Here is a 22,945-nt window from a genome sequence, read left to right as displayed (position 1 = left end):
TCCTCCTTTATCAGCTAAGCCAGGGAAATAGGTATGTATTGTGTCACAACTATATATATATATATATAACACAAACATATATATATGTTTGTGTTACAACCCCTGGTATTGTGTTATATATATGTTTGTGTTACAACCCCTGGTATATATACATATATATATATATATGTTTGTGTTACAACCCCTGGTATTGTGTTATATATATGTTTGTGTTACAACCCCTGGTATGACCAAATATGGGAGGGAGCTCACTCCTCCCTCTTTCTGTCCTTTCAGCTCATCACAGAAAACCATCCAGGCAGAAACCCATATTTTTATTTTTAATGTTGCCTTTTTATATTTGTGTTGTATTTGTGCTGATAAATAAATAAAGGGAGACTAGTATAGATCTATTTCGAGCTAAATAGCTCTCATCAGCTAGCCATACCCTTACTGGGATTTGAACCTGGGCTGTATTATATCTTAGGCAGGAGTCTTAGCCACTAAGCCACAGGCTCGCCTCCTTATCAGTTGAGCCACGGAAATAGGTATGTATTTGTGTTACAACCCCTGGTATGCCCAAATATGGGAGGAAGGTCACTACTCCCTCTTTCTGTCCTTCGGCTCATCACAGAAGACCATGCAGGCAGAAAACCATATTTTTATTTTTAATGTTGCCTTTTTATATTTGTGTTGCATTTGTACTGATAAATAAATAAAGGGAGACTAGTATAGATCCATTTCGAGCTATTTAGCTCTCATCAGCTAGCCATACCCTTACTGGGACTTAGTGGCTAAGACTCTAGCCCTGTGTATAATACAGCCCAGGTTCGAATCCCAGTAAGGGTATGGCTAGCTGATGAGAGCTACATAGCTCGAAATGGATCTATACTAGTCTCTCTTTATTTTATCAGCACAAATACAACATATATATATATATATATATATATATATATATATATATATATATATATATATATATATATATATATATATATATATATATATATATATGATAGATAGATAGATAGATAGAAATATGTATGTATGTATGTATGTATGTATGTATGTATGTATGTATGTATGTATGTATGTATGTGTGTTACAACCCCTGGTATGCCCAAATATGGGAGGAAGGTCACTACTCCCTCTTTCTGTCCTTCGGCTCATCACAGAAGACCATGCAGGCAGAAAACCATATTTTTATTTTTAATGTTGCCTTTTTATATTTGTGTTGTATTTGTACTGATAAATAAATAAAGGGAGACTAGTATAGATCTATTTTGAGCTAATTAGCTCTCATCAGCTAGCCATACCCTTACTGGGATTTGAACCTGGGCTGTATTATATCTTAGGTAGGAGTCTTAGCTACTAAGCCACAGGCTCGCCTCCTTATCAGTTGAGCCAGGGAAATAGGTATGTATTTGTGTTACAACCCCTGGTATGCCTAAATATGGGAGGAAGGTCACTACTCCCCCTTTCTGTCCTTCGGCTCATCACAGAAGACCATGCAGGCGTGACTTCCGGTTCCGGCGTCTGACGGCGACGGGCAAGCTTTGCTCGCCCCGCGCTTTTTCGGTGGGCTCCCCACTCCTTGGGGGGCACAGGACGCCCCGTAGAGGCTCCTGCCGGAGGAGCGGCACCGCGGGGGAACCCCTGGATCGGCGGCGGCCAGGGGGGCCCCCCCGCTTCGCTCTAGGCACTGGGGAGCATGATGGGGGACGCTCCGGCGTCTTCGCTGCGAGGCTGATGGAAGAAAAAAACAAGCAGAAGGACGCGGCTGCGGTGCGGTGAGGCGACAACTCCCTCTCATTCCCTTCACTAACTTGGAAAAATTGCCAGAAGTTTAAACTTCACTTTCGGCTTGGCTGGAGAAGCACGGCTGGAGGGAGGAGGATTCCCCCCCCCCTCGGACAGGCGGCTTGAAACAATTTTGCTCTCAGCCCCAAGGGAAGGAGGAGGGGGGAGAGCCAACTAAGGATGTCACGCTCCTATTAATGGTGAATTTTGAACTTAAATCTACAATGGAATGATGATCTGGAAAGTTTGGAAACTTTGAAAACTTTGTTATGCCTCTAAGCCCGAAGCTGGCAGGGCAAGATGGCACACTTCCGCTGTCTTTATGAACTGTGAAACCTGACTCCACCTTTAAAACTTCAGGCTTCCGGTCTTTGTCTCCGTGCTACTTAGACAAATCTCTTGTTGACTGCTATCTTTTGGACTCCCTGGAGTGAAAAATTTAACTCTATTGCCAGGGTGATTAGAAAAATCCTCTTCTGCCTGGACCTTCTGTCTCCTGGACTCTCCTGGCTGTTCTACCTCTGTGACTGATCTCTCCCTGTACTGACTGAACTCTTTATCCTACAAACAATGTCTCCTAAAAAACCACCTCCTGGAAAGCCCGGATTTGCTGCTTCTGCCCCAACATCTGCAACGTCCAGTCCTAGTACACAACCAACGATAACAGCTTTGATGCAACCTAAAACTACAGAGACTGAGTTTCAACAAATGTTTCAGCAACTCCTACAGGGACAAGAGGAAATAAAAAAACAACTAAAGGAGATGAAAGAAGAAATTAAAGAGAACCAGGCCCAAATCAATAAAAACTCACAGAGACTGGATCTTTTGGAGGGCGGGACAGCTGAGATGAGGGAGGGGATGGAAGGGGTGCAGAAGAACTTGATACCCAACAGATGAAAATAGAATTTGAGAGAATGTCCTTTTACCTTAGATTTCAAAATGTGGTGGAGGCAGATGATGAAAATATAAGGGACATTATGACAAGTATTTTGGCTGAATACATCCAGAGAGAGAAACAACAGATGGGGTGGGAAATAGATTTGGTTTATAGAGTGAACTCAGCTTATGCTAGAACACATAACGTACCCAGGGAGGTACACATTAAATTTCTTAGAAAAAGTACAAGAGATGAAATCTTGAGTGCACAAAGGGGGCAAGATTTGAAATACCAGGACAGGCAAATAACCATTCTGAAACAGATCCCCAAGAAAGTGAGGGAAAAAAGAAAAAGCTATTCGCAGCTAACGAAGAGATTATACCAGAAGGGTGTGTGGTTCAGATGCCTGATGCCTGAAGGTATGCTAGTATTCTGGGAGGACACAAGAGTTAGAATCAACACACCCATAGAGGCACAGGCCTTTATGGAAAAAAACAAAGCTCTCTTAGAAAAACCAGATGATCTTAGGCAGGAGTCTTAGCCACTAAGCCACAGGCTCGCCTCCTTATCAGTTGAGCCATAGGTATGTATAGAGGGAGTAGTGACCTTCCTCCCATATTTAGGCATACCAGGGGTTGTAACACAAATACATACCTATTTCCGTGGCTCAACTGATAAGGAGGCGAGTCTGTGGCTTAGTGGCTAAGACTCCTGCCTAAGATATAATACAGCCCAGGTTCAAATCCCAGTAAGGGTATGGCTAGCTGATGAGAGCTAATTAGTTCGAAATAGATCTATACTAGTCTCCCTTTATTTATTTATCAGTACAAATGCAACACAAATATAAAAAGGCAACATTAAAAATAAAAATATGGTTTTCTGCCTGCATGGTCTTCTGTGATGAGCCGAAGGACAGAAAGAGGGAGTAGTGACCTTCCTCCCATATTTGGGCATACCAGGGGTTGTAACACAAATACATACCTATTTCCGTGGCTCAACTGATAAGGAGGCGAGCCTGTGGCTTAGTGGCTAAGACTCCTGCCTAAGATATAATACAGCCCAGGTTCAAATCCCAGTAAGGGTATGGCTAGCTGATGAGAGCTATTTAGCTCGAAATAGATCTATACTAGTCTCCCTTTATTTATTTATCAGTACAAATACAACACAAATATAAAAAGGCAACATTAAAAATAAAAATATGGTTTTCTGCCTGCATGGTCTTCTGTGATGAGCCGAAGGACAGAAAGAGAGAGTAGTGACCTTCCTCCCATATTTGGGCATACCAGGGGTTGTAACACACACACACACACACACACACACACACACACACACATATATATATATATATATATATATATATATATATATATATATATATATATACACACACACACACATACACACACACACACACACACATATACTCTTTTAACTAACTGTACAAAGGTTAGAAATATACACACCATCAATTAGAAAAGCAATTTTAAATTTAACATTTCCTTTGAGTGAGACCACAGTATAATATTTGTAAAAGGAATTGGTATGAACTGGAAAAGAAAACACATTTGCCCAGAATGCTTTCATTACAAGTGTGAACCCCAAAGAACTAGGGGTGGTGCACTACGTCAGGCAAAAAACAAAAACATTAATAACCAATCTACCTGCAGAATAAGCTCAGCAAATTAGTTATGAAGAAAAAAGGGAAAGGAAATAGGAAATCTTGCATAGCCTGTCTAAAATATACACAATTTTATATACAATTTTATAAAAATATACACAAAAATATACATAAAATATACACAATTTTAATCAAAATAATTCAGAAGTATTTTAATGCTATTGAAATATATTAACTAGACCAGTGATGGCTAACCTTTTCCGGACCGAGTGCCCAAAGCGTGTGCATGCGCCTGAACCCCCAAAATGCAATGCGAATGCACCCCCGCACATGCACTCTTACATGCACCCTTCCCCACATGCGCAGCAGAGACCCAAAGACCAGCTGGTCAGTGGGAGGCACACGCACATGTGCATCAGAGCTGAATTGGGACAACGGCTCGCATTCGCCATCATGGAATTTTATTCCCATTTCATTTTAAATCATATTTTATTCCAAATTCATTTTAAATTGCTTTCATCAAATTCTTCTCCAGATATTTTTTTTTTATTTCTTTGGTAAATTTATTAAACATGGCCAAGGCAAGTCAAACAGCCAATGCAATATATTGATAACAATTTAAGAACTGCATTTTAGTTATTTTAGCCAACATGAACCATTAATTTATACAATTCACTTTTTAATAACATGCTTTTAAATTGGCTTTTAACACATGTGATTTAATTTAAAAGGATGAGATGTAGTTACTGAACTAGAGTTATATGCTCTGCATTATTAAATTTACCTATTTAAAAATGAAGCAGAAGTTGCTGGGTAAGAAGCTAGTGGAATTTATCCCCTGTAGCCTCAGATCTTAGAATATGCAGGAATTTTTCAGGAAATTTAGTACAATACATTTTCCAAAAAATGTATCATGTAAAAATGTTTCTTGCACATCTAGAAAATCAGAAAAAGTACTCCTGCTTAAATAGACTATCCTATGTCTTTTTCTTTTCTATATCTTTATCCTTTCTGTTTTTATCTGAAAGCAGCTAAGCCAGTTTCCAGCACACCAAACTGCAGCAGATCTGCATAACACTCTCATGCAGTTAAAGCCCTACTTGTAGCTTATAAACAGGAATATAACTGTTGAATATTAAAACAAACACTATTAATAGGTAATGTCAGTCCAATATAAGGAGAAAGAGGTGAAACTGAGACAATGCTAGCTTTGTCTACCTAAGTTCAACATTCATAGGGATAATGATAGTCATGAAATAGCAATATCTTCTACTCAGTAGAAAAACTATAATACATTTACACAAAATGTTAAATGTTAGTAAAAGTCACTGCTTTTACAACAAAGGTACATTACTGAGGCCAAGACTTTCCCAACTGTGGAAACTGGATCATCAAAAGAATCAATGAAGAAAAATTGATGATTTCAAACTAGGATATTTGAAGTTCAAGAAGTATAAATCATTCAAAACTAGATGAAGTATTGGTAAAAAGATATGCAGTGAGGAATCTTGGTATTCTATTCTGGGCCCGGGTGCTTTAACTCCTTTCAAATGACTTAAGGGTACTCATCAAAATTGCAGAAGACACAAAGATGGGGTGAATTGCTAACCAATCTCTCAAGAAGGCAGCCTCACATTTCAAAAGGTTCCTGAGATTTGAACACTGGTCTCTACCCAACAAAATGCTATTCTACAAAAGGAAATGCAAAGTTCAACACTTAAGTAGAACCCTGCTCCCAAAATAAGATAGGTGATACCTGCTTTGACAGTAGTACTTTTGAGAAGAAATTGTATTTCCTGGTAGACCACAAAGAAAGCATGACCCAGCATGCAGAAGCCAAAACAGCTAATATCAACAGCAGAGGTATAATTAAAATAATTAAACATAGCACTAGTCAGAATGCACTTAAATACTGTGACTAGTTTGGTCACAATAAAAGGAGGATGCTAAAGAAATAAACAAAATGCAAAGAACAGCAGCAAAGACAGCAAGGAACTTGAAACGTGGAAGTTAAATGCTTACCCTACTATGAAAATAGTTTAGCCTAAAAAACAACAGGGGAATTTGAAGAGTGTGTGGATTTATTTTTGGTACTGTTTGAGGATAGGATAGGATAGGAACCAATGGATGGAAGCTTTGCATAGACAGATCCAAGCCTGAAAAAAGGAGGAGGGTCTAAACCTTAAAAGCAACTAAATCGTGGAACACATCCTGGAGTTGAGGATGATGCTTCACTGGAAGTTTTCAAGCAAACATTTAACATCAATTTGTTTGGGATGATCTGAAAATTCCTGCAGTGGGCAGGACGGAAGGCCTCCAAAGTCCCTACCAAGACTCTATTTTCTAAGTAAAACTATATTGCTCATTGAGAGCACTAATAATGAAATCAAAGCTTAAATATTTTGCACACATTAATGCAATAGTCACAGGAGAGCTTCTTGAAGCTTAGAAAATTTGAAGGAAACTGAAAAAGACACCATTAGAGGGCAAGGTAGCAAGATATTATCACTGATGACATAAGTATGAGTTTACAAGAACTGTAAAGCAGTAAGTACAAGGATTGTACTGAAGGCAATATGTACAAAATAATGTCTATCAGGTGTGGGAAGAAATTACTATCTGGTTCAGTTCCAAGCAGGGGGAAAGACACTGTAAACATGGAGGCTGTTTGGAAAGATGGTTTAATGATGAACAGAATCACCAAGTACGTGGTTCTGGTACAGCTGACAAAATGGAGTTGAGAGTGAGAGGTTTTTAAACCCTTCCTTTGCACTTGAACTTCCTGTTCCTGTGCAGGAACTTGTATTCTATTGGCTGTTGTCAGAGTCCCATGGGGCCATGTAGGGGTTATGTGAGGGTCATAGCTGTCTCTATAGGTAAAGTACAAATCCTAGGTGTGTGAGCTAAGTTTGGTTGAAGTTTCTGAGGGTGATGCAATGTCTGAAAGGGTGTTGGGCAATTCCTATTGTGGCTTAATGGCTTTTGTCCTGTTTTGGCTCTTGGGTGGGGACGAATCCTACCATTCTGCCCTTGTTTCAAAATATCTTGTCTTGAATGGATTACCAAATCTACATTTCTAAAAGATGGCCTTCTCAGTTTGGTTTCTGAATAGGTTGGCCCATTTTTTTTTTAAATGGACACAAAATATCTGCTGGGGCAATTAAGAAAAAGTGGGGGTTGCTTTCTGTCTCCAAGAGCACGTTTCTCCATTTCTCATTTAGGGAAATATAATATTCTCAGGATATCTTCTGCTAGAGGAAGGGTATGGGAAATAAAGGGAACAAGAACTCCCTTTATTTCTTTATGTAAGGTCTTTATTTTATTAGTATGAAAATATTGGGAAATGTGGATACAATTGTCATAGTAGAAGTTAGCATGGTTTTTTTGCAACATAGTGCATTAATTTTTTATAATTCCATGGGTGAACTGAATATATTTTCTCCTTAAAACAATGCTATTCCTGCCAGAAGTAAATAGTATTTTGAAATTGCTTCGGTCTAGAAAAACATTGAAATGTGGATTGCTTACAAGCGGGAAAAATTAAACATACTTAAGACCTTAAAAAATGAGGTCAAGGACAATGTGTGAATATTTCCTTGCATATGACAGCACTATACAGAAGCATGTAATAGCTTCAATCTATTTTGAAATACATTTTTTATCATTTAAAGTACAAGGAAGTTTGTTAAATGTACTCCAATTTGATATTATATATAGCATGTTATAGGACAATCTATTTTAACAAGTTATTTAAAATGATTTGCATCAGGAATTAATCCATGTATGCCTTCTCAACAAATCTGAACCTTCCAACCAGTGGTGGGTTTCAAATTTTTTTAGAACCTATTCCGTAGGTGTGGCCTATTTTGTGGGTGTGGCTTAGCGGTCATGTGACCGGGTGGGAGTGACCAACTTGTAAATGTGGTGAAACTCAATTAACAATACTCTTGCTTAGGAACCAAAATTTTGGTCTCAATTGTGATCATAAGTTCTCTTCCTTTTTCTTTCTTTCTTTTTCTTTCTTCCTTCCTTCTTCCTTTCTTTCTTGTGTCTCTCCCTCCCTCTTTCTTTCCTTCCTTCCTTCCTTTCTTTCCTTCCTTCCTTCCTTCCTTTCCTTCCTTCCTTCCTTGTGTCTCTCTCTCCCTCTTCCTTTCTTCCTTCCTTCTTCTTTCTTTCTTGTGTCTCTCTCCCCCACTTACTTTCTTTCTTCATTCCTTCTTGTGCCTCTTTTTCCCTCTTTCTTTCTTTCCTTCATTTCTCTTCCTCTGTCTTCCTTCCTTCTTTCTTTCTTTCTTCTTTCTTTCTTTCGTCTCTTTCCCCCACTTATTTCCTCCCTCCTCCCTCCCTTCCCTCCATCCTTCTTGTGTCTCTCTCTCCAACGTTCTTTCTTTCTCTTTCCTTCTTTTTCTTTCTCTCTTTCTCTTTCTATCTTTGTCTCTCTCTCTCTTTCTCTCTCTCTCCCTTCCTTCCTTTCTCTCTTACTCTTTCTTTCTCACTCTCCCCCCCACACACACACATACCTTCCAGTTGGCAAAAATTTCTGTTTTGCCACCTGGGAGGCTGGCAAAGAAGCCTCGTTTTGCCTGCCGCCCGTGGCACTTCACTTGCTGCAACTCGGACAATGGGGAGGTGGGAGTAGCGCTGTCCGGGTTTGAGGAACGGATGTTCCTTCTGCTCAGCTTACGCACATGAAAGACCCCCGCAGTTCCACATCCACAGCTGATCCCTTCTTGGTCAAAAGGGCGCCTTTTCGGTCCCAGCTGGGCGTCTGGAAGAGAGTGGCCGAAGTGGCTTCTCTCTCCTCCTCCTGCAGCTGAAGGAAAAGCCCCGGGGAGACGGGCTCCGCGCGCTGCAGCCCGGCAGAGCAGCGTGTGGAGCCCGTCTCCCTGGGGCTTTTCCTTCGGCTGGTAGGAGGAGGAGAGAGACGGACTCCGCGCGCTGCTCTGCAAGGCTGTCGCAGCCGATCCTCCGCTGTCCCCTAAAGAAGAAGCGGTGGTGGATCCTCTTCTTTAGGGGTCAGCGGAGGATCGGCTGCGACAGTCTTGCAGAGCAGCGCGTGGAGCCCGTCTCCCCGGGGCTTTTCCTTCGGCTGGTAGGAGGAGGAGAGAGATGGACTCCGCGCGCTGCTCTGCAAGGCTGTCACAGCCGATCCTCCGCTGACCCCTACAGAAGAAGCGGTGGTGGATCCTCTTCGTTAGGGGTCAGCGGAGGATCGGCTGCGACAGTCTTGCAGAGCAGCGCGTGGAGCCCGTCTCCCCGGGGCTTTTCCTTTGGCTGGTAGGAGGAGGAGAGAGACGGACTCCGTGCGCTGCTCTGCAAGGCTGTCACAGTCGATCCTCCGCTGACCCCTAAAGAAGAAGCGGTGGTGGATCCTCTTCTTTAGGGGTCAGGGGAGGATCGGCTGCAACAGCCTTGCAGAGCAGCGCGTGGAGCCCGTCTCCCTGGGGCTTTTCCTTTGGCTGGTAGGAGGAGGAGAGAGACGGACTCCGCGCGCTGCTCTGCAAGGCTGTCGCAGCCGATCCTCCGCTGACCCCTAAAGAAGAAGCGGTGGTGGATCCTCTTCTTTAGGGGTTAGCGGAGGATCGGCTGCGACAGCCTTGCAGAGCAGCGCACGGAGTCCGTCTCTCTCCTCCTCCTACCAGCTGAAGGAAAAGCCCCGGGGAGACGGGCTCCACGCGCTGCTCTGCAAGGCTGTCGCAGCCGATCCTCCGCTGACCCCTAAAGAAGAGGATCCAAGCAGGGGTGGTGGTAACTCCGAGCCTTCTCGCCTTCAGACAGAGCTGATTCTGCACCTTCTACGTTGTCCTGGGCATGCGCCCACCAGCTTGCCTGTCTTGCCTTACACAAGTTGGCCAGCTGAAGCCTCCCGCCTTTCCTGAGCAGCTGGCAGCTGCAAGAGGCGCGAAGGGGAGGCAGGTGGGGTTTGCAACCCGAAGGCTGGCATTTCGTCTTTGCAGCGTGAACCAGCTTGGGTGCGACCAGAGAAGCTTCCTCAGTGGAGCTCCTGAAAGGGACGCAGGCTGCCACCGCTCCACTGAAGACATTTCTGAGAAGAGAAACTTCTCCGGTCGCGCCCGAGCTGGTGGAGCGCAGGCAAGCGCCGTCCCGTGAAAGGGGCGGGGCAGGAAACTTACTTCCGGGTTCATTGGCCAACCGGATCGCGCGATCCGGTGCGATCCGGCAGAAACCCACCACTGCTTCCAACTATTTACAATAAAAACCAATATAGTATTTCTCTCTCTCTCTCTCTCTCTCCCTCCCTCCCTCTCTCTCTCTCTCTCTCTCACACGCACACACACACACACACGCAAATCTCTCATCAGTTTTTTTTAGTAGTATTCGAATTAAAATCACCCAAAGTAAACTTCCCAATATTTGAGACTGGATTTGCCTTTGGGTGCCAATTGAACACATTACCAATATATCACATTGTCTCTTTACCATTACCATAATTTATCTGGATATATGGATAATTCTTTAATTACTTCCCAGTTCAACTTACAATATGCTTACAGAATCTTTTAGAGGACTGCAATTATCTGACATTTCCTCAAGATTTTTTCATACCAATTTTACCTGAAATCACGCTGCATTATTTATTCAGAAACCAAATACTTGGCATAACAATTAGATTCTTGCCCATGATAGTTATTCAAGCATACTTTGCTACTGTATTTAAAGTAAATAATGTCCTGATTAAAAATGAGTCCATAAATGATGCAAAAAAATATCTATAAAAAGGTTTACAATGTTTAATAAGACTTGTTTCGAATCTGGCTGTATTTCAGAAAGTTTTAATATATGTTGCAGAGAAAGTAAAATCCCACTTTGCAGAAATGTGTAAAACATAAAAAATAACCTTTTTCACATGCAAAGCTAGCACAAAATGATGATTAATCTAAATATGAACATTATTAATAAGTTATGAACCTTAACTTGTCTCCAGATGCTGGAAGTTTTAAAGAAGAGGTTGGATAACCATCTGTCTGAAGAGGTGTAGGGTTTCCTGCCTAAGCAGGAGGTTGGACTAGAAGACTTCTAAGGTCCCTTCCAACTCTGTTATTCTATATTACATTTTATAAATTTATCATAACAATCGATGCAATATTAGGTATATAAAAGTTTCCAGATAAGGAAGATTAAAGGATACAGAGAAAGCTCATAATTAAACAGCTGTAATTACATAAGCGGATATGAATTTGCAACACAAATACATTTATAAACTGTCAGTGATGTGACAGTGCATATAATATTATTAAATTCAAAATTTTTCTTAATTTCTAAGTACTGGAATATAAATATTTCCTACTGTATGGGAATTCATACAGTAAGAAAACTCATTTCACAAATAGATATGTACCAGCAATAATTCAATGCTTTCACCTTCAAACATATTATTTATTCCTACTGGAAAACTAAACTATAAATAGATTATCTTGAAAACCAAATGTAAGGTGCAGAATAAACTTAAAGCTGACGTATTTATAAGATATGGAGATTATATATCAAGTTCCATAAAAGGAAACAATACATTGTCCATAACATCATAAAATATCTAAAGAATAGTATATTTGAACAACATATTTAAAACAAAGTAATTAACACATTTTAATTTTTATTGGGCTAAGATGCTCAAAGTAGATTGTGTAAGATGATGACCATGACAACCTACTCTATAAGATCCAAATTATACAGCAGTCTTAGGTCAGGACTTTCATGTATCTTTGTTCTTTAAAGATTATCCTCCTTTTTATTTGACAAAAAGTATAACATCACAATAAAGTAAGGATACATTTACACTAATTTGTAGCCAGGTTAAGATGACATGTTCAGCTTCTCAGAACATAAAACCAGGTGCACAACTGAAAGAAATAGAGCTTTTTACTGATAGATGTATACTACTTGTACATCTACCTAAGCCTAATTTTAAATAGTTAAAAACCTTAAATAAATTACGGTACAATATGCATTTCATATGCTTAGTGAGGGTTTTCAACATTCAAGTGCAACAAATTCAAATCTTCATATTAATTATATCAATGGTAGGGTTATTTTTAATTTTTTGATTACTAAATGATCAATTATGTTTAAATAATAAAAATATTTAAACTGAAAATGGTACTCACCATCCCCAACTGCCATTGCTCAGTTAAAATATTACCAAATGATTTTTTCAAAGAAACCAAATACAGTACAAGACTGTATGTTCCTGCGCCACTCTCAATTCAGTGCAGTGTGAAAACAGACACAGCACTGTGTGACCCAGTCAGATCTGCAGCTTTATACTGCAACAAGCAACAGCTGCTATGCCACTTCAAAATAAAAGTCCATCTTGTTTTAGGAAACTCCTTCTATCTATTACAATAAACCTGATTACTGCATATACCAATGAGGCATTTCAATATCATAGTAAGATTCTCCATCTCTTTTATTTTTATCATTGCTCTTGCCTTTTTTCTTTGAAGAATCGGCTTACAACCAATGAAATTCATTCCACAAGGACTTTTAATGCAATCATCAAAACAGAAGGCATGTGTTTAGGAACATGTCTTGCTTACAATCCCTAAGGATTTATGTATAATCAGGATTAGTCACATGACCAAAATGATTATCTGATTTGTATTGGTGCAATAGTATCTAGTGAAATCTTACTACAGCCAAAAAAGATAAGCAAAATAAGACATTTACGAACAATCATAAGATAAAATAGAACATGATAGTTTTGTTTGCCCCCCCTTCCTCCCCCCCCCCCGCCTTTTCTTCTGTGTTCTCAGTCCCCAATAGTACACAACTATCTCCGGCTGTTGTAAACAATCATGTCAAAGGCACACTGTCAAAGGCTTTTCTGTTCAAAGAAAGCTGTACCACTGTTTTGGATAAAGCCAGTGACATAAATCTGAATCAACCACACAATAAGAGCAAGCTGTCTTACATTGCTTGCCAGACTCCCATTTCATAGATATTCATAAATTCCCCACCAAAGTTTTACAAATATATAATAAAAGTGGAATTCAGAACACATACATATGTTTGCAAATTAAATCTTTAATTCAGTAAGCCATTTAAATTAGGACATACAGTTAAAATGTATTTGTATACTGCAGTACAGTAGACTCATAAATTTAAATGCAGAGAGTTTTACTCAGATCTTGACAGTCTATGTACTTTCACCCACGTATGTATTGAGATTCTGCCATTTATTAATCAAATGGCAAGCATGTTTCTAAATATACTTAAAAATAATAGTTCTCTAACCTAATCAAACAACATAAATTCTATGCCACCAAAGCTTGTATGGAATCATTTTTTGATGAATGGCAAATCTGCATTTTCAAAAATACCCCTTATACCCATTATCCCTTGAAACCAATCCTTAACATCAGGAATAATCCAAGTTTTCCAATTACTAAAAATAGTTCTCTTAATTATACCCAGACCCAATACAACCACAATCCCTTAAAATGCCCAATTCTAAACAGATTTTGTAAGAAATAAATTATTTGATGCAGATGAAAATTTGGAGATTCCTCTGGGATAATGTGGTCCAAAACTAAAGCCTCTAAATTTCCTAAACAATATAGACTCATGTGAAAAAGTAAGTACATCCTCTTTGATTTTACTATGTATCAAGACATATTAAAAATGATCTGATCCTTAGCCGTTCTTAAAAGTAGACAAATACAACAACACATGATATATTATACCATGACATCATCTGTTTTACAAAAAGAAAGCCAAAATGGAAGTCATGTCTGAAAATCTAAGAACGAGTATATCTATGATTCAATAGCTTGTAGAACTATCTTTAGCAGCAATAGCTAACTTTAGCAACAATAATTCATCTACAACAATGTGAGAGACTAATAAAGTCATATAAAAAATGATTACTTCAACCATTTTTGTATGACTTTATTAGTCTCTCACCCTTAAGAAAAAAGTCTAGAAATCTTCTTTTATAAATTGCAAAAATGATGCAGAAACAAATTAAATAAGCGGACGTTGCCTATAATTGCAATTGAAATACAAGAACCAAGATCTATGTTAAAATCCCTGGTTAATAATATAATTCACTGGAAAATGGGCAGTGGATTACTATCTCTCCGCCTAATCCATTCCTGAACTCTTGGGATAAGATATAACAAAATCGATCCACTCACTATCAGTAGATTGCACTGGGGAAAAAAAGTGAATAACCTTTTTGTTGTCCAGGCTACAACTCATTAAAAATACAAATAATTTCTTCTCCATACATTCCCCCTATATAGAATGCTGAATGGTGGGTGATTCTTTTGTTCTCGTCGATGATCAGCAGATTTTACCATCAAAGCTGGTTATTTGGTGGCTGTCTTGCTCCCTGTTTTTTGAAGGGGAGACTAGGAAGGACCCAAAACAACTTCACACACTTTTGTACTTATGGAGAAGAGGCAATCTTGAAGACTGCAATTCTCAATAAGGAGCATTCAGAAGGTCAGGTCTTAGTCACTATCTCCCATGCTCTTGTAACCTCTCACTTAGATTATTGTACCTGTGGTGTCCTTCTGAAAACCATTCAGAAACTTCAACTGGTGCACAATGGGGCTGCACAGGTAGTAAATGATGCTGGATACACTGCACAATGTAACACCACTATTACACAAGCTGCACTGGTACCAGTGTGTTTCCAGATGCCATTCAAGGTGTTGGTTGTCACCTTAAGGACCTACATGGTTTAGGACTGGGCTACTGTGAAATCATCTTTATTTGCCCAACTTAATCCAGCAGATTGGGCATGTTGCAGGTCCTGTCAGAACTTCCCCATTGACTTTGCTTGTGGAATGCTGGCAGAGAGCATTAGAAACGTCTTTTCCTTTTCCCTTTTCCCTCTTTTCCTTTCCTTGAGGTATGGCTGTTGCCAGATGGAAAAGAGAGCAAGAGATTGCTTGAGTGGCTAGGCATAGCATGAGCACAGAGAAACTGACAAGAGTAGTTGAGAATGCATAGAAGGAGTAGGAGACTCATCAAGGAACTTAATACCTTTCCTGCCACTTTCTCCACCTAATTTCTCCTTACAAAACCTTTGCTACCGGTAGTAGGAAGGTGATAACCATCATTGGCAATCATATCAATTCCTTCTGGCTTCCCCATCAATTTGTGGAAAGCTATCAAGAAATGAGGATGACATGATTGCAGCTGACTACAGCAGCAATGAGGAACAGCAGCAAAACATTGGTAGTAAAGTGACAACAATTTCCCCAAATTCAATTTGCACTTGAATCACAGGTTCTAGCATTCTGTAAACTAGGCTATTTGAGTTACTTTGGTTTAATAACTGTTGCTGTATATTTTCAATTTAGCCCAACTGAAGGTTAAAACTATCAAACAGACATTAGAATTTTATACTAGTGTATTGACTTATACTTCATTTGATATAAATAAACTGTTAGAAGCAAGATTTTCCATAAACTGTGTAAAAGTGATTAAAATGCAAAAAAAAAGTTTATGAAACAGTGAGATAATTGTATTATCTTATTTTTTTAATATATCTGTTATATTTACATCCTGAGGAGGAGATGCTCTGGAAAATTGTAACTATATCCTTGTGGGTCCCCTCTGTTTCATACCATAATTTTTTTTAGATGCACTATATTGAGGAGACTGAAGACTTTGAATAAAAATACCATTCATAAGTCTTTCACTGACTGAGGATTTGAACCTGAGCCTTCTTGAGTCTAAATCCAAACCATTAAATGCTATGTTACATAATTTCAAAAAATCACTTCTACCTCTAATTCTTCAGAAATTACAAGCAAAACAGAAGCATCAAGGAGTACAAATGATCATAAAATTAAATAAATAACAAAATTTCAAAAGTCATAAATCTTTAAAATCAGAAAATTATCAATTTAAATTAATTAGTTAACAAAATTAACAACAAAAACTGTTGTTAATTAACAAAAACTGACCATAATCTCAAAAACTACTGTAAAGCCTGCAAGGATTTAATTATACTAACTTGCTATAATGGATTGCTATAATGGATTTCTATTTGATATCAATAAGTAAGAAAGAAGTTTTGATATGACTTATTATAGCTGCAGAAATACTAGCAATAAAGTTTACATGATGTATTTAAAGAATACACACTTTCTTCAACCATATTAATTAACATCTAATGTTTATGACAAACAGTTAAGGTTATAAGAGACTCTAAACTCATTTTACATATTCGTTTAGAATTGATTATCTTTTAATACCAAAGTTACATAATTGATTACTTTTAATACCAAAGTCACATACTCACCACTGATACTGCTTGAAATCATACTGTCACTATTTTTTACTTCATCAAATTTCATAAATATTGTTTGCAATCTGAAAAATACAAACAGAGTAAGTATTTTGCACTTTTCCCTTCCAAATCCAAATTATTATTTTGGATAATAATTTAAGTTAATGTACACAATTTAACATTTTATTTTCTATGTTCAAACACCAGGTTTTAGAAAAGCCATTCTTACAAACAAAAAGAATTAAATGTAGTACAGTTTAACAAATTATAGTGAAGATAACCTAATCTATTTCTAAAGTAGGATTAAAACCAAAAAGTACATTTATAATTTGGTAAAATAAGAGTTACTTAATATTGAATGGCAGGTAGCACATTTCCAATAATTCACATCAGCATGGAAGTAGTTTAGTCCATTAATCTTACAGAACAATTTCACATCAGGAATAATAGTGGACTTTCTTGAACAGACTGCCCTCTTCTACAGCCTTACTGTAGGATTCAGGTCAAACCGGCTATTCCAGAGTATTAACTTTCTTCTGCTATAATAATGCTTTGATCATAGACGTTGCGTGTTTTGCTACATAACTTAACTTTCTGTTAAGCTTCACTTCCTGGACAGATATCTTGACATTTTCTGGTAGAATTTGCCAGTACAATTTGGAATTCACTATTTATTAATGATAGCAAGACATCCTGGATAAGAAGTAAATAAGTAGGCCCAAACCATGATATTGCCACCAAATGTTTCACAGATGGGGTAAGGTTCTTTTGGTGGAATACCATATTTGTCTTTTGTCAAACATTTTCATTTAAACAAAAAGTTCTATTTGATTCTAGTTTGGTCTCCTCCATCCACAGAACATTATTTAAATAGCCTTCTAGCTTATCCACATTTTACCAATTACAGATGGGCAGCAATGTTTCTTCAAGAGCAGTAGCTTTTTAATTGTACCTCTGCCATGTACACTATTATTGTCTGGTATTCTCATAAACACTTACAGTTAGCAAAATTTGGCAAATATACCATATTTTTATAAGATGCTCCAGACTATAAGATGCACCTAGCTTTTGAAGAGGAAAACAAGAAAAAAAATCTGCCTCTGCCTACCAGCAATTTGCATCCTTACAGCAAACAACAAACAGTCTGGTCAGCTTCAGCAGAGCCTGATTTAGCACGAGCAGCTGATTGGCAGTTGGATCTGCCTCCCAGAATACAGCCGAACAGCTGTTCCAGGCTGCAGGGATCACCACCGCCCATTGCCACCTATCACTGCTTCTGCACACCCCATTTTTGCTTCTGCGTGTCCAGTTTTTGGCTTGTACATACACCATTTTTGGCATCCATGTGTCTCGTTTTTGGCCTCCACATGCCCCATTTTTGGCCTGTTCCAGGCAGCAGGGATTGCTGCTGCCACCTATTCTTGCCACCTGGAACGGGTCAAAAATGGGGCGCACGGAGGCGGTAATAGGTATCAGTGGCAATGGGTGGTGATGATGGTAGAAATCCCCCCAGCCTGGAACAGCTGATAGGCAGTATTCCAGGAGACAGATCCAACCGCCAATCAACTGCTCATGCTAAATCAGCCTGTGCTGAAGCTGACCAGGCTATTTGCTGTAAGGAGGCAAATTGCTAGGAGGCAGAAGCCAAAGGGTGAGGGCCAATGGGTGGGTAAGCCTATGGCAACACTCACTCTGTAAGACACACAGACATTTCCACCCACTTTTTTGGGGGGGGTGTGTCTTATACACTGAAATATACAGTATTGTCCAATCATTGCTTTTGGTTCCACCAATCTTCACACAAATTTAACAATGTAAAGTAAGGGAAAGGCTAATTTACTTTCTATATTCAATCCTGCAGAGAGCATCACACTCTCACTTTTGCGTTTTGTATAAAGTCCAGTTCAAAATTAAAAAGGCCAATTAATTTGACTATCAATAAATATTATGTGCAAAAAATTAAATGAAATGTCAGGGGTAAGAGTAAGATTAAGACAAAATGAAAAATACTGGGAAATATAATTCACTCTTGAGTTTGATCAGGAGATGAATTTTGTTGTGCATATACAGTATATTTCTTTTTTGACTCTGAATATGCTCTAGAGCTAGTTTGCATAGCAAAGCCTACTCTAAATTTAGGTGATATTGCACAAAGTAGATGCATATAGAATTATAAACTTTTAAGATAGATCTTGGGAGGAGCTTCCGGAGCTATGGCGGCTTACCCTTGAGCTCCGCAGGCGTGCGGGGCTTGCCTGCGTGAATAGGGATGCTACTGGGTCCCCTGCGTTAGCTGGAAGGACCGGGCCCAGGAGAGGGTCACCCTGGCTTTCCATCACGACCCCAACGGGTCCCCAGGGTGGCCAGGCGATCGGAAAACTCGGCCGAAAATGCGAGGGTGAGAGAGCGGGAGAGCAGGAGAGCAGGAGAGAGAGCCAGGGCCGGCCGCTGCTACGGCTGTTTCCGTCGCCTCAGCCTCCGCCTCCACTGTTGAGATGCCGGGTGTGGATGGCGTGGGGCGGCGTGGGACGGCGGGGCAAAGTTGGGACGAAAGCGGCTGGCGTGTGTGTGGCATATGGTGTGTGTGCGAACGTGCGGAGCGGCTGGGCGTAGTACGAGCGATGCAAGCCATTTTCAGTGCTGGTTGGGCCAGGAGAGGCCGTGGAGCCGGGCGCTGGGAGCCCTGGAGGCCTGACGAAGGGACGAAGCGCCAAAACGCTGGCGTGAGGATTGGAGGCTGGCTGAGGCGTAGGAGGCACTGGAGGTTGGTGAAATGGCCCCTGGGGCTGGAGCAGCGCGACTCGGCGATTTGAGGTGCTGGACATACTGGGGATACACAGGGAGAGGCAATGGCTGCTGCTGGAGCGAAGGAGAGGGGAGGAGCGAAGGTAGCAGCCCTTTATCTTCATCATTGACCATTTGCCCTGTTACTATCCCCGGTTTACCATCTATCGACCATCTGCTTTTATTGTCTCCCTACTGTTTTTCTACTGCCCACCCATCCTTTGACCATCCTTTGACCATCTATAGACCATTTACAGACTGATTGACTGGTCTGCTACACCCATTATCCCCACCCAGGACTTATGGCCTTTTATCATCAGTATCCAGGCCCTGGCTTCCTATATCCCTCTGCATTTCCCTTTCTCCTGGACTCAGTGCTGTATGCAGCACCTATTTTAACATCTTTGTAAAGTAATTTTAATATCTGTAGCACCCTCAATTCGATCTGAGGCCCTGCTGAACCATGGTTTACTTTTACTCTAGGGTAGACCTGATTTTATTGCGGGAGTCCCCCCTCTCGCAAATATGGCCCTCTGCCCTTTCAAGAGCCCACCTTGATGACGGATGTATTAATCCAGAGAGGTGGAAGAAGAGGAGGCTCCGGGGGTTTTTGTGTAAATGTTTTTTAAATGTTTTAAAGGGATCCAGGGTGGGGGGTGGGTCTAGCCAGACCAGGAATAGGAGTAGAGCCAGGCGAACAGGTGGGGCTGAGGAGGAAGGGAGCGGAGCGGGGGAGGGGAGTCAGTATAACGTTCCTTTAGAGGGTTCCTATATTCCAACGGTCGCAGGAAGGGGTGGATGCGAGGACAGAAGAAGATCCTGCAGTCGGTTGGGAGACCGGGGCGTTGGTTACGCCCGGTCGTTTGCACCAACCCCCGCATCCTAGGTGGTCAGGGTTTACAGAGCCGAGGCATGAGACTGATGTTATGTAACGCAAGGTCCGTTGTTAATAAGGCCCCCCCTCATCCATGACCTGGTTTCTGAGGGGGAGCCGGACCTTGCAGGGATCACGGAAACCTGGTTGGGCCACGAGGGGGGTGTGCCCCTCGTGGAAATGTGCCCACCAGGATACCGTGTATTCCATTAGCCTCGTGCCTGGGGTAGGGGTGGTGGGGTAGCGGTCATTATACGGGAAGTCCTGGCACCGAGAGAATTCACCGTACCTCAGATATCCGGATGTGAGACTCTAGGTGTGAGATGGGGCCCAGGGAGTCAGTTGGGCCTGCTGATTGCATACTTGGCTCCTCGCTATGCTTCAGCGGCCCTGCCAGAGCTCCTCGAGGTGATTGCGGAGGTGGCAGTTGAGACCCCTAGACTATTAGTCATGGGGGACTTCAACTTGCCATCGACGGGTGAATCATCCGAGGTAGCCCAGGAGTTCATGGCTTCCATGACAGCCTTGGACCTGACCCAAATAATTCAGGGCCCCACACACGAGGGAGGACACATGCTGGACCTTGTTTTTATCTCTGGTCGATGGAAGAGTGATCTGGGAATAGGGGATCAGGTGATCACTCCCCTGTCATGGTCAGATCACTCGCTTCTCCGGCTGGACTTCCCTGACGCCACCCCCCATCGCGGGGAGGCGGAACCAGAAGATCTTAGATGGTTCCGCCCCAGGCGACTGATGGAACCAGATAGGTTCCAGACGGAGCTTGGGCCACCTCCTGTTGCCCTGACCCGCTCCCGGATGGAGGACCTGGTGGCCGCATGGAACAGTGCGGTGGCCGGGGCCTTGGACCGGGTGGCGCCCTTGCGGCCTCTCCGGTGGCAGCGAACCACCCTGGCCCCTTGGTTTTCCGAGGAGCTGAGGGTGATGAAGCGCCACAAGAGACGCCTAGAGAGCAGATGGAGATCCTCTCGTGCCGAATCTGACCGAACACAGGTAAGAGCCCATTTACGGACCTACCTTGTGGCACTAAGGGTGGCTAAACGTCGATATTATGCCACCCTTATTGCGTCTGCAGAAAACCGCCCTGCCGCCCTGTTCCGGGTGACCCGCTCCCTCCTTTCACAGAGGTCGCGGGAAGCCCCATTACAGGGGAGGGCAGAGGAATTTGGGGAATATCTGCAGGACAAAATCGCTCAGATCCGGAGCGAATGGGTCCCCTTCAGTGATCGTGAGGAGACACCGGAGGCGAGTCTTGAGGTACCTATCTGGGAGGAGTTTGACTCTGTTGCCGCCGAGGATATGGACAGGCTACGCGGGCGACTGCGGGCCCCCACATGTTTATTGGACCCGTGCCCCTCCTGGCTTGTACTGGCAACCTGGGAGGTTACACGTGACTGGCTCCTGGGTCTGGTGAACGCCTCGCTGGAGGAGGGGTTCCTGCCAACCGCCTTGAAAGAGGCGGTGGTGAGGCCCCTACTTAAGAGGCCTTCCCTAGACCCAGTTGAGTTAGCCAATTATCGTCCTGTCTCCAACCTTCCCTTCTTAGCGAAGGTTGTTGAGAGTGTGGTGGCGCAGCAGTTCCCTCGACACCTGGAGGAAATTACTTATCTAGACCCGCGCCAGTCCGGTTTCCGACCCGGTCACAGCACAGAGACGGCTTTGGTCGCGTTGGTGGATGATCTCTGGAGGGCGAAAGATGGGGGCTGTTCCTCCATCTTAGTCCTGTTAGACCTCTCAGCGGCTTTCGATACCATCGACCATGGTATCCTATTGCGTCGTCTGGAGGGGATGGGGGTGAGGGGCACCGTTTTGCGGTGGTTCTCCTCCTTCCTCTCCGGTCGGACACAATGTGTGTTGGCGGGAGAGCAGAGATCGACCCTGAGGCCGCTCACGTGTGGAGTGCCACAGGGGTCGGTCCTCTCCCCTCTCCTGTTCAACCCATACATGAAACCGCTGGGCAAGATCATTCGAGGATTTGGGGTTGAGTGCCATCTGTATGCAGATGACACTCAGTTGTACATTTCTACCCCGAACCACCCCAACGAAGCCGTCGAGGTGATGTCCCGGTGTCTGGAAGCCGTGCGGGTCTGGATGGGCGACAACAGACTCAAACTCAACCCTTCCAAGACGGAGTGGCTGTGGCTACCGGCGCCCCGCTTTAGCCAATGTGTTCCATCTCTGGCCATTGGGGGGGAACAACTGCCCCCAGTGGATAGGGTACGCAATTTGGGCGTCCTCCTAGATTCCCGGCTGTCGCTAGATGATCATGTGATGGCCGTGGTTAGGGGGGCGTTCCACCAGGTTCGCCTGATGCGCCAATTGCGTCCCTTACTGGAGCGGGACGCCCTTTGCACAGTCACCCATGCCCTAGTGACTTCTCACCTTGATTACTGTAACGCTCTCTACATGGGGCTCCCCTTGAGATGCACCCGAAGGCTCCAGCTGGTCCAGAATGCAGCCGTGTGGGTTATTATGGGGAGTACTAGGTACTCCCATGTAACACCTTTCCTGCGCGAGCTGCACTGGCTACCTGTGGCCTTTCGGTTGCGTTTCAAGGTGTTGATCGTCATCTTCAAAGCGCTCCATGGCTCGGGACCTAGTTATTTGCGGGATCGCATTCTACCCCATACATCCCTGCGACCAATCCGCCCTCACAGAGAGGGCCTCCTCCGGGTACCATCCGCTAAACAGTGCGGGCGGGCGGTGCCTAGGAGTAGGGCCTTCTCT

General features: G+C 42.3%; 1 protein-coding gene across 2 annotated transcripts in view; it reads right to left on the bottom strand.

The window, feature by feature from the left end:
• The window catches only part of CLASP2 (cytoplasmic linker associated protein 2), a 340,309-nt gene that overhangs the window by 187,996 nt on the left and 129,368 nt on the right, over positions 1-22,945 (bottom strand). Inside the window, exon 7 of one of the 2 annotated variants that reach the window (XM_081933452.1) lies at positions 16,555-16,625. In XM_081933452.1, the coding sequence (XP_081789578.1) occupies positions 16,555-16,625 (71 nt within the window). Of the gene's footprint in view, positions 1-12,400; positions 12,518-16,554; positions 16,626-22,945 lie in introns of those variants that run through there. The other variant, XM_081933454.1, reaches the window with a different exon arrangement.

This window comes from Natrix helvetica, assembly GCF_964273705.1.
Source record: "Natrix helvetica genome assembly, chromosome: Z".
In the NCBI taxonomy this organism is placed as follows: Eukaryota; Metazoa; Chordata; class Lepidosauria; order Squamata; family Natricidae; genus Natrix; species Natrix helvetica.
This window is presented reverse-complemented; position numbering and strand designations above follow the sequence as displayed.